At 35.7% G+C, this 12,673-nt stretch overlaps 1 protein-coding gene across 4 annotated transcripts in view; it reads left to right on the forward strand.

Moving 5' to 3' along the window:
- The window catches only part of RC3H1 (ring finger and CCCH-type domains 1), an 83,536-nt gene that overhangs the window by 54,953 nt on the left and 15,910 nt on the right, over positions 1 to 12,673 (forward strand). For 3 of the 4 annotated variants that reach the window (XM_082704394.1, XM_082704393.1, XM_082704396.1), the window contains exons 8-13: positions 397 to 515; positions 2,053 to 2,165; positions 5,178 to 5,459; positions 5,787 to 6,001; positions 8,516 to 8,883; positions 9,704 to 9,874. In XM_082704394.1, the coding sequence (XP_082560520.1) occupies positions 397 to 515; positions 2,053 to 2,165; positions 5,178 to 5,459; positions 5,787 to 6,001; positions 8,516 to 8,883; positions 9,704 to 9,874 (1,268 nt within the window). Of the gene's footprint in view, positions 1 to 396; positions 516 to 2,049; positions 2,166 to 5,177; positions 5,460 to 5,786; positions 6,002 to 8,515; positions 8,884 to 9,703; positions 9,875 to 12,673 lie in introns of all 4 variants that reach the window. The other variant, XM_082704395.1, reaches the window with a different exon arrangement.

Here is a 12,673-nt window from a genome sequence, read left to right on the forward strand (position 1 = left end):
CGGTTTATCGGGAGTGCCATCCTTGCATCGTCACATAACAGCAATCAGCTGAAGTTGAATCGTAACCATTACCTTAGATGGGGGCCACACTCTCCAGTTCAGCACAGTCCCTGCCTCTTATCTCTCTGTTGTCATTCCCAACCCTAAGTGTCTAATGGTGGTCGCCATTTATTGTCTGGCCTACTTAATTTATGTTACGTTCCCTGTCCCTGTAGTTACTTTAGTTTAGAGTCCATTCCTTAAAATGATTTTTAGGAGAATATGTTATTACCTGAAAAGCTGTATGAAGCCTAACTTAATTTCACTGAAGGGCTGACACTAACCCTTTCATTAGTTTAATATTGGACAAAATACTGAATAACATCATTTTAAAATGTTTTTTAATTTGTTGTGTAGATGCTCCTCCTCCTACTTGGGAGCAGCTAGAAAATGGGCTGGTTGCTGTGCGGACTGTGGTACATGGGCTAGTAGACTATATCCAGAACCATAGCAAAAAGGGAGCAGATCAACAGCAGGTAAGGGGGATGTTGGAAACTTAGAAGTAAGCCACTGTGGGTGTTATGACAGATACAAACAAAACCAACAAGATGACATGAATATTTTGAGACTCTGACTATAGAAACTATAAATTAGTTTAATATGGCTTATAGCTATAATTTAATGGATTAGTGTGGTAATTTTATCTGGCAACAATGGAATTAAATAATCCTGTTAGTTGTACTGGAGTCATTTTTCACTTTGGATGTGTAGTAGCATTTGATTCTGTGCTAAAGGTTCTATGTTAAATAAAATGATCCTCATTGGTTACTGTTACATTATAGTTTGATAATATATATCACTTTTTAATGCTGTATCTGTCCAGTACTGTTCATATATTTGTAAATGCTTCTTCTGTAGTAGTAGTTTAACATTTTCATTCATATAAGGTCTGTTGTGCAAGTGGGCCAGATTTTTCTTCAAATACTTTGAAGTATACAGCAGTAAAATGTAACAGCTAGTGTTATGGCTACAGTTTTTTCATTTTATTCTGCTCTTGAGGATTTATGTTAGGTTTGCTAGATCTTTTATTTTGCCATAGTAAGCTTGTGAAATTAAAGCTTTGTTATTAATTTATCTGGTTCAGGTAAATATTAACAATAGGTTATTCAGTATTTCTTTTTTCTTTGAGAGGCATGAAACATTAAGTTCCATTCACTATCCTGCTGAGTAGCGGGGCACCTGGCTGACTTGGTAGAGCATGCGACTCTTGATCTCAGGGTTGTGAGTTCGAGCCCCCATATTGGGTGTAGAGATTACTTTAAAATAAAATCTTCTTTTAAAAAACTATCCTGCTGAGTAGAATAATATGGATACATTTTTCCTAAATAATCTAAGCATAGATCAGACTTTATTTTATGATAAGAAATACAATATTAAAAACTTTTTCATGTTTTATTAGACATCATGAAGAACGTAACAATAAGATTAATCTTTTAAGTTCTATCGATAGGTGATAAAATGAATAAAATTTCCTTTAGCTTAGTATTGTGTTTGATACTTTTGTTAACTCCCAAGTCCGTCCTCCTTTCTTATACTAGAAAATAATAATTTCATTTGTACTTGTAGAGATACTGTAAGTCCTTGATAAGTTCTTCTGCATATCAAGAATTGGTTACAGAGTATAGTGGTTATAGAGCCCACTGTAGACTTGTGTTGTGTCATAGGAAAACCTAATTGTAAATATAGCTAATACTACACATTGTCCAAAACAAATATTAGAACACATATTAAACATTGGAAAGCCCTAAACTCCAGTGGTTTGTTTTTCCATTATAAACCTGGAAAGAAAATGATAAAGCTGTCATAGATTTAATCTAGGAGTTACATGATGCTACATTTTGGAGAATTAATGCCAACATATCAAAAAATCAGGACCCCGTTCTTTATAATTAATTTATTTTTGGACTCTGAGACTGTAGACAGAATGGCTTTCTAACACTTTTGCTCTGGGCAGTCTAGATAATTGTGTGAGTTAGTTTGAATCCGTGTCTAATGTTTTAACTTTGGTCTCAGCCTCCACAGCATAGCAAATATAAAACATACATGTGTCGAGATATGAAGCAGAGAGGAGGATGCCCTCGTGGGGCCAGCTGTACATTTGCACACTCACAGGAGGAACTGGAGAAGTAAGTATGAAAGTTGTGAAACTCAACCTTCTAGTAACTTGTTATGAAATAAGGTAGAGTTACTAAGTAGAATAATTTGCCACTGTTAGGAAACAGAAAAGGAGCAGCTACATTCTCTTTAATGAATGGGAAAAGTTCAGAAAGTAATACAGATATTTTAAAAAAGAAAACCAAGGCAGTTTCTTCAGCTTTAATTATATTGTGCCCACAGATAGAAAACTAAATATAGAAGTGAGTCATTTGCACTACCAAAAAAAAATTAAACTCTAAAAATTTTCATTAATTTTAACTGATTTTAACTAGTTGAATAATGTATTTCCAATTGAAAAATTTGCCCTTTGTTCTATTCACCAAATTATTTTATTACCAGGTGTAACTTCACAGACTGTTTTAAATTTCAAAGATCAGATAATTCCAATGATGGTACATTTTCCAGCACATAGTAGAAAGAAAAGAAAAGAAAACCTTTTAATTTTTTTATAAAGCCAGTGTAACATTGCCACTAAACTTGATAAAGATAGGACAATTGAAGAAAATACCAATCCATCTTCACATGTTAATATTTTTAAAATCCCAAGTATTAGAATTCAATAATACATTAAAGTAGACACCATGAAGTGCAAAGACAACACAGTATAGTTACTTTAGGGTTAGAATCAAATGTTCATAATAGATCAAAATTATTTAATAGAAGAAAGCTGTTATAGACACTTCCTCAGCATAATTGTATCTTAAAAGCTAGTATGATTACATGATGCTCAACTTGTAAACTATTAGATTCAGTTTCATTCAAGTTGAAAGTAAGACCAAATTTAGTAGTGTTAAGACTACTACTTCAGTGAAATCTCAGAATATTAACATGAGGATTGTTAGGACCTAACAAAATCACTCGCTGAGAAAAGTAAATATGTACAAATAGCCAGAAAATTTCTGGAAAAATAAGTTTCAACAGATTAGACTAACAACTATTAAGGTGTATCATGAGCTGCAGTGCACAAAGACTGTGGTGTTAGCATAGGAACAGATAGAACCATGAAATACGATGGAAAATCTAGAAAGAATACCAGACACAATAGGAACTGAGCGTTTGTGCTGAAGGTGGCATTTCATCAGTAACAAAGAAGATGACATGGAAACAACTCCTATCCATTTGAAAAATAATTAGAACTCAATTCTTACCTTTATATCAAAATGAATTATAAATGCTTTAGAGATTTAAATCTTTAAGAAGGCAACTGTACTTAGAGATCTTTTCTGTTGTTACTTAATCTTATAATAGGAAAGAATTTTTGGAAGACAACCCAGCATCCATGAAAGAGAAGATTGATGAATATGATTACATAAAAATAAAAATAATCTAAGATGTGGCCCAAACACCACAATTAAAAATAAAAGATTGGTGGGGAAATGAGGACTGACATCCCCAATATAAAATGAGTTACTACACATCTGTAAGGAGAAGAACCAGTAAATACAGGGATCATGAACGATAGGCAGTTCATAGAAGAATACTAAAAAAAAAAAGTGTAAAACAATGTCACCTTCACTGACTGTTTGAATACAAATGAAAAAATTTTCAGGGGCACCCATATGGCTCAGTCGATGAAGCAGTAGGACTCTTGGTTTCCGCTCAGTTCATGATTTCAGAGTCCTGAGATGGAAGGGCAAGGGTGTCAGGCTCCCCGCTCTGCCAGAGTCTGCTAATCCCTCCCCCACACCCTCCACACATGTGTATGCATGTATGTTGTGTGCTTCCTAAGTAAAGTCTTTTTTAAAATGACATTTTGAACTAGCAAATTAATAGAGACTGTGATACTACCTAGTGTTCGATGAAATAATGGAAAAGGCCATTTCTTTTTTATTACCATTAGAAGTTACAATAGTTTTAGAGCATTATAACAATTTCTAATGTACATACATTAGACTTATAATTCTCTTCTGGTTAGTCACACAAGGATGCAAGGACATTACATAAGTATCCATTATTGCATTGTTTTAATAGCAAAAAATTAGAAACAACCTAAAATGTACCAACATACAGGAATATCCAAGTTACAAAGTAGAAGGAGAAGTTACTCATATATGACCCTATTTCTGTTCATAATAGTCTTATATACATATTAATCTGAAGGCAGGGTATAGAGGGAAAAGTCTGTATGATTATGTACCAAACTGTTTACAGTGGTTACACCTAAGGAGTATTGTCTCCTCTCTACCCCTCTGAAATTTGTCAGATATGGGAAACATTCGGGAAAAAAACATTATTCTTAAGGGGGTTTGTTTTTGAGATACTTTTTCAGTGCCCTAACAGGTGTAAATAGATTTTCTTTCACTGTTGAGGAACAAGGGTACTGAATTCGGATGGCTTAATAGTTTTACTGTGGTTAGATTTAGAATCTACATGCTTTTTATACCCCAGTGTCTGTTTAAATTTGGGCATTATTCTTATTGTTTATATTCATCCACTTTTAAAATAATTTCAATTTTGTGTAGGTGCACATTAACATGAGAATCTTGGAATCATATCAGATACAAAGTACTATTCTTAATTTAAAAATTTTAAATAAATTGGAATAAATGGTAAATTTTTCTCTGCACACTGGCTTTTTGTTTTATTGTTAATTTATAATACAGGTTAACTGTATCCTAAGGCATATGAGGGAAAGCTAAAGTAAGATATTTCAGAAACTGTCCTCTAAAGATTTTTCTACCCCCTCCAATGTTTCAGAAATAGAAATTATAGTAAAAGTAAGTTATAATGCAAATATTACTTAATATGATCTATGATATTATAAATACTCATTATAAGGAATTTTATACTTAGTGTGTTGCCTGAGATTTTGTAGTATCTACACACACAAAGTTGATAGCTATGGCTGATGTTTCAAGAGAATTTCTAGAAAGTAATGTTCTTAGTATCTTTTCCTTTGATCTATTTCTCAAATACATTTTAGTTCTTGGTTTTGTTTTTATAATTTTGGGTTTTGGTGTGTGACTTTGCTTTCTGTGTAGGTTTCGTAAAATGAATAAACGCCTAGTTCCCAGAAGACCCCTGAGTGCCTCTTTGGGTCAACTTAATGAGGTGGGCCTGCCTTCAGCAGCTGTCCTTCCAGATGAAGGCGCAGTGGATCTGCCTAGCAGAAAAACCCCTGCTCTGCCAAATGGAATTGTATCAGCAGGGAGTACAGTAACACAGCTGATTCCACGAGGGACAGATGCCACCTATGATTCTAGTCTGAAGCCAGGAAAGATAGATCATCTGAGCAGTAGCGCCCCTGGATCTCCTCCTGACCTGTACGTCATTTTTCCTAGCTGTTATTTAAAGTTTCTTCTTTACAAAGTAGAGGGAAGAAAGAATAACTAGAGTTTAATTAAAAAAACAAACAACCCACTTCATTTTTGGTTTTATTTTGTTCTTTATTTCCTGTTTTAGTGATTTTTTAAGAAACAATTAGCATAAATGAACTAAGATCAAAGTTTATGAAATTTGTAGAAGAACGGACTATTGGGGGGAAAAGTTTCCCAAATTAAGGCTTTTTAAAAAAAAACATTTTACAATTTGTGTATATTAGAAGTATTTTTGAGACCTTTAACTTGACTTGTAGAATCTTACTCCTTTAGGCTAGAATCTGTCCCTAAGAGTATTTCTGCCTTACCTGTGAATCCACATCCTGTACCTCCAAGGGGGCCGACAGATTTGCCTCCAATGCCTGTCACCAAACCACTTCAGATGGTACCACGAGGTTCTCAGTTATACCCAGCACAGCAGGCAGATGTTTATTACCAGGATCCTCGAGGAGCTGCTCCACCGTTTGAACCAGCACCGTATCAGCAGGGTAATGATCTTTTATGTTGCTCTCTTTCCTTAGGAGTTATGAGAATAATTCTAAGAAAGAGTGATCATATTTGCAGCAGGCTCAAGATAAATAAATGCGTTTATGTGATCCTTTGGAACAAGCAGAGATTTTATGACCAACTAAATAGTATAAAATAAGTGAATTAACAGAGGTATATCAAGCAAACTGCCTATCACGGGAAGCTAGTTGTATATTAAATATGTACATATAGTTATGTATAGTTACACAAGTCACCCAAGTAAACAATAGAAACTTACTTAAGGCAGTATATATTTTCCTTACCAAAATTTTCTTCAAGCGTGCGAAAGAATTTAATATTATAGTGAGTATAAATTAAACACACAGAGTATGTTTTTCTTGGTTTCATTTATCACCTAATTTTTGGGGAGGGTCGTGTTTTATATACTAAAAAAAAGTAGCATACATACTGTAGAGAGTTAATAATGTAGAATCAATATTAGTAAAGAAATAGTATAAGTAAACATACCTTATATATGCTTGTATTTGTGCTAAAAATTAAGCATTCAGTTGTGGTTAATGTTAATGTGATAGAGATTAATGCAAGACTCAAGGGAGATCACTGAGAACTTGCAGAATCAAAAAGACTTTATGAAAGAATGCCCTAAAAGTATAGGAATAAAAAGATAAATTTATGAATGGATTGCAAAGATGACAGTCTAGAGTTGAGGAGGAGTAAGGGGACTTGGTAAACCAGGTGTGATTATTGAGGCCTGTATTAGTGTGGTGGGAAAGAAGAAGAAGGGATTTGAGAAAATAGTCAAATTTGGGAAATTAGCCAGCTTTAATGACAATACTAGTTATGGATAGTGAAGGAGTGGAGATGACGGAGGCTTCACATATACAACTCCTGTGCAAAATAGGAACACTGATTTTTAAAGTGTTGGGTCTCTGTCAGAGAGAGAGTGGTGCTATTATTTTTTTAATAATAAAATTATTGTGTGGTGCTATTATTTTTTTAAACTGAAGTAGATTAAAAGTGTCCTCCATTTCCTTTTCCCAAGGTTGTCTCAATTTTGAATTAGTAATGTCTTCTCTGCTTCCTAAAGAATAGCTTTAAATTGGTATGGCATTATTACTGCATGAAAAAATATGATGAAAGTTTTTTGTGCCAAAGTTCCTTTGGGCCATCCATCATAGGAAATACTCATCTACTTTTGTTAAGATGACCTTAAATACACTGTATCAGTCAAGGTCCATAGTCAGAGATCAGAAATCATGGTTGCTGTATTGAGCAGAAAGAGGTTGATTGCAGGGAGTTGAGGTGCCTATAGAATCCATGGAAGTACTGCAAAAGCAGGCTGAAGCTAGGCCTGGAGGAGTGAGTCCCAGAAGCAGATACTGAAAAAGCCTGTTAATAGTGAGGAAGCAGGGCACCTGGGTGGCTCAGTTGGTTAAGCAACTGCCTTCGGCTCAGGTCACATTCTGGAGTCCTGGGATCAAGTCCCGCATCGGGCTCCCAGCTCCACGTGGAGTCTGCTTCTTCCTCTGACCTTCTCCCTTCTCACGCTTTCTTTCATTCTCTCTCTCTCAGATGGATAAATAATAAAATCTTAAAAAAAAAAAAAAGTGTGGAAACAGGGGACCTGGGTGGCTCATTTGTTAAGCGTCTGCCTTCAGCTCAGGTCATGACCCCAGGGTTCTGGGATGGAGCCTGCTTCTCTCTCCCTCTGCCTCTCCTCCAGTCTGTGCATGCATAGTCTCTCTCTTGCATGCATGCACACTCTCTCTCAAATAAATCTCTAATTTAAAAAAAAAAAAGGGCGCCTGGGTGGCTCAGTGGGTTAAGCCGCTGCCTTCGGCTCAGGTCATGATCTCAGGGTCCTGGGATCGAGGCCCTCATCGGGCTCTCTGCTCAGCAGGGAGCCTGCTTCCCCCCCTCTCTCTTTCTGCCTCTCTGTCTACTTGTGATCTCTCTCTGTCAAATAAATAAATAAAATCTTTAAAAAGGGGGGGGGCAATAGGAAAAGGAAGCATGGGTCCTATCTGTGTGCCAGGATCATATCACTTGAAGCCAAAGTCTAAAAATTGGGAAGCCACTGCTACAACTCTTGTCTCCAGAGCTCTGCAGCAGCAGAATTGATCGGTGTGTGCTACATTCCTTTCCACTTAACTCCATTTCACATTCAGATTTCATGTGAGTGATTTGTGGAACCTGAATTTCAGGGAAATGTAATCTTTAACTTTCCAATATTTGCGTTGCATTAAGGCATAGCAGAAAAGATGGTCAAACAACTGAGAGAGCCAATCTGCTATTATAAATTATCAATAGATTAGTTTTTTCAATGACTTTTAAGGATTAAGGTTAATTTTTGTTTATTTTTTCATAAAACTAACCTGACTATGGCAGAGGGGAAAACATGTAAAGAAATGAGTGGATTATTAATTCTTTAGTGTGGATGTATATTAAAAGGAAAAATATAGAAAAATAGATTGGCTTATTGTTGCTTTTGGTTCCTTTTTTGTATTGTACAGGTATGTACTATACTACACCACCACAGTGTGTGTCTCGCTTTGTCAGACCTCCACCATCTGCTCCTGAACCTGGTCCTCCCTACTTGGATCATTATCCGCCCTATCTCCAAGATCGTGTAGTCAACTCTCAGTATGGCACCCAGCCACAGCAGTACCCACCTATGTACCCACCACACTATGACGGCCGCCGAATGTACCCTGCTCAGTCTTACACAAGAGAGGAGATTTTCCGAGAAAGTCCTATACCCATTGAGGTTCCACCTGCTGCAGTACCGTCCTATGTACCAGAATCCAGAGAAAGATACCAACAGATGGAGGGTTACTATCCAGTGGCTCCTCATCCAACTCAGATCAGACCTTCGTACAGAGTATGCTGGTTGTTTTTTTTTTTTCTTACTATGTAGATTTAATTTGATTGTGGGTTGTAGTGATTTATCTTTTTGCCATGTTAGTAACCCTTTGTTCGATCAATCCATTTTTACGAGAAAGCTTCCCCCTTCCTTTTTTTCCCATCTTTTCACAATTTGGGCAGAGTTGTTTTTTTGTTTTGGGTTTTCTTTTTTTTAACTTAATATTAAAGGGAAAAAAAAATCCTACCCCACTCCCTCTAACCCTACTTAGTTTCAGAACTTTAGTTTTATTAACATTTCTAGATCCACATTTGACCTTTGAGCAATGCACGCATTAAAGTGCGCAGTGCCCCCCATGCAGTTGAAAAACACGTGTAACTTTTGACTCCCCAAAAACTTAACTACTAATAGCTTACTGTTGACCAGAAGCCTAACATAAACTGTCAGTTAACACATATTTTGTATGTTGTATGTATTATATGCTTTATTCTTAAAATATGGTAAGCTAGAGAAAAGAAAATGTTATTAAAGTCATTAGAGAAAATATATTTACAGAACTGTTTTTATTGAAAAAAAATCCATGTGTAAGTGGCCCTGTGCAGCTCAAGCATCAAATGTATTTGAAATTATGGTCTCTGGCCAAGGAAAAGAAATTTAAATTTGCTCTTTGGGAAAACCTCAAGAGTTTTGAAGGGCTTTGTTTTATTTTGCTTTGTTTTACTAAGCCTTAGTATGTTTAGATACTGATATGAACACATAAAACCTATTCAAAATATGCTAAATGAGCTAATGTGTTTTGAAATTCTTTTTCAGTTTTTACTAATCTTTGCATTTCCAGGACTCTCCTTATAGCCGGCTTCCTCCTCCTCCTCCTCAGCCCCATCCTAGTCTAGATGAGCTACATCGAAGACGAAAGGAAATAATGGCCCAGCTAGAGGAAAGGAAGGTCATCTCTCCACCTCCTTTTGCACCTTCGCCAACATTGCCTCCTACCTTTCATCAAGAGGAAGTAAGCACATCATTTTTATTTTATTATTATTATTTTTTAAAGATTTTGTTTGTTTATTTGACAGATAGAGATCACAGGTAAGCAGAGGGGCAGACAGACAGAGAGAGAGAAAGAAGCATGCTCCCCGCCGAGCAGAGAGCCTGACCTGGGGCTTGATCCCAGGACCCTGGGACCATGACCCGAGCCGAAGGCAGAGGCCGCAATCCACTGAGCCACCCAGGCACCCCAAGCACATCATTTTTAGTCTCATTTATCATTTTTTCCTTCATCAGTTGTTTGTTGCAGGTCTTATTTAAGTATTAAGTAATCTTGGCTATTTCTAAAATTATGAAGATACTTTTTTTGTGTTTCTTCTAAAAGGTTTATTTTATTTTACATTTAGATCTACTGTCCATCTAGAATTGATTTGTGTTACTGTGTTAGGCGTAGAGATCCATTTTTTCCCCAAAGGATATCTCATTGATCTAGTACCATTTAATGAAAAGACCATCTTTTCCCTAGTGTCCAGAAGTCACCATAATCATAATCCAGTCACCTTTGTCATAATCAGGTGACTATAAATGTTTCTGGACTCTTTTGTTTCATTGATTTATTTCTCTGTCTTTGCACCAATACCACATTGTTTTAGTATAGTTTTATAACAGATGGCTAATGAGTACTTCAAATAATACGGCTAAGCCAAATTCAGTTATACTGTAAGCATAAAATGTACACTGGATCTGAAGATTTAGTACACCCCAGGAATACATCATTTCATTAATTTCCTTTTTTCATTAATGAATTTCTTAATTACATATTAAAATGATAATACTTTAGCAGTGCCTTGGGTAGCTCAGTTGCTTAAGCATCCAATTCTTTTTTTTTTTTTTTTATAAGGTTTTATTTATTTAGCATCCAATTAGTGATCCCAGCTCAGGTCTTGATCTCAGGGTCATGAATTCAAGCCCCATGTTGGGCTCCACACAGGGCATGACGCCTACTTAAAAAAAAAAAAATGAGAATACTTTGGATGTATTAGATTAAACAGAATGTATTATTAAAATTAATTTTACCTGTTTATTTTTTTTATGTGACTCAGAAATTTAAAAAATTCTATATGTAGGTCTCATTGTATTTCCATTGGGATTGAGCCTGCTTCTTCCTCTTCCTCTGCTCCTCCCCTCCCCCTGGTACTCTCTCATAAATAAATAAATGTAAATACATACATTATAAGGATACAAAACATAGAGAAATTTCTCCAAAATCCCATTTTATGTATCATTGTAAGTTTATTATAAGTTTCAACTTTCTAAATATATTTTAACCCTTGTGTGCATAAACTAACCTATTACTTTTTAATAGAATCATTTAGTAATATATCCTGTGGGTTTGTTTATATTTACATTTTTTGTTTATTATTTTTACTTGACCAATTATCCTGTATATTTTTCTTTGTCAGTATATAAATTTATCTAGTTCTTTTTAACAGCCACATAATATATTAGGGTGGGGCCGGGTAAGCACTCTTGTTAATAGGTCATATCTTTAAAAAGCTAGCTGTTCTACATGAAGTTATCATGTGAAGGAGAAATAAAGAGATAAAATTTTTAAGTCAAGTTAGGACAAAACAGTTTATAAACAATAGAAATGGGAATTGTGGGTGAAAATGATTAATATTTATGAACAGCAAAGCCCTCTGTCACTATAGAAAACCAGTAATGATGACTCAGAAAAGAGATTTTTTTTTTTTTTTAAGATGGGGGAGGCAGGGGCGCCTGGGTGGCTCAGTGGGTTAAGCCGCTGCCTTCGGCTCAGGTCATGATCTCAGGGTCCTGGGATCGAGTCCCGCATCGGGCTCTCTGCTCAGCAGGGAGCCTGCTTCCTCCTCTCTCTCTCTGCCTGCCTCTCTGCCTACTTGTGATCTCTCTCTGTCAAATAAATAAATAAAATCTTTAAAAAAAAAAAAAAAAAAAGATGGGGGAGGCATAGAACCACTTAGATTCTGTCAGTAGCTCCTATGTTACCAGTATATCAATGTATATATATTCCTGATAAAGTTCTAGTCCTAGTACTGGCCTATAATGGTGTAGCCTTAAATCAGCTGTGTTCTCATATGGATCTGAGGAACATATGAGGTAGTATACTTAAAAAATACTTTGAAAACTGTAAAACTTTACACAAATGTCAGTATTGTGATTTTAATAAAAATACGTTAGACCTAGAATAGCTTTTCTTTTTTATATAGTTACTATATAATTTCAGGACTCATCGAGAAAATTCAGTATCTTACCCTTTTCACTTCACAGAATCAACCTAAGGACGAGAATTTATTTAAAATATGAATTAAGGGGCGCCTGGGTGGCTCAGTGGGTTAAGCCGCTGCCTTCGGCTCAGGTCATGATCTCGGGGTCCTGGGATCGAGTCCCGCATCAGGCTCTCTGCTGGGAGCCTGCTTCCCTCTCTCTCTCTGCCTGCCTCTCCATCTACTTGTGATTTCTCTCTGTCAAATAAATAAATAAAATCTTTAAAAAAAAAATGAATTAATACTATTAAAGAGATTTCAGTAAAAAAGTTACTGCATCATGATGCACTATATAGAATATTTTAAGCTACATTTTAAGTAGTTTTTAATGCTCTTTTTTACCTGGAATGTTCTTAAAAGAAACAATGAGGAGTGTCCAGCAAAACTAGGACGTGGTACATATTAGTTTAAGTGTTGACTTCTATTGATAAAGAAGATGAGTAAACCTCCTCAAAAATCCCATCTTCACTTGTGTAATTTTCATAGTCTACAAAAATCTTCTGTTGTAACAGATCAGA

This window comes from Mustela nivalis (genome assembly GCF_964662115.1).
Source record: "Mustela nivalis genome assembly, chromosome: 16".
Lineage (NCBI taxonomy): Eukaryota > Metazoa > Chordata > Mammalia > Carnivora > Mustelidae > Mustela > Mustela nivalis.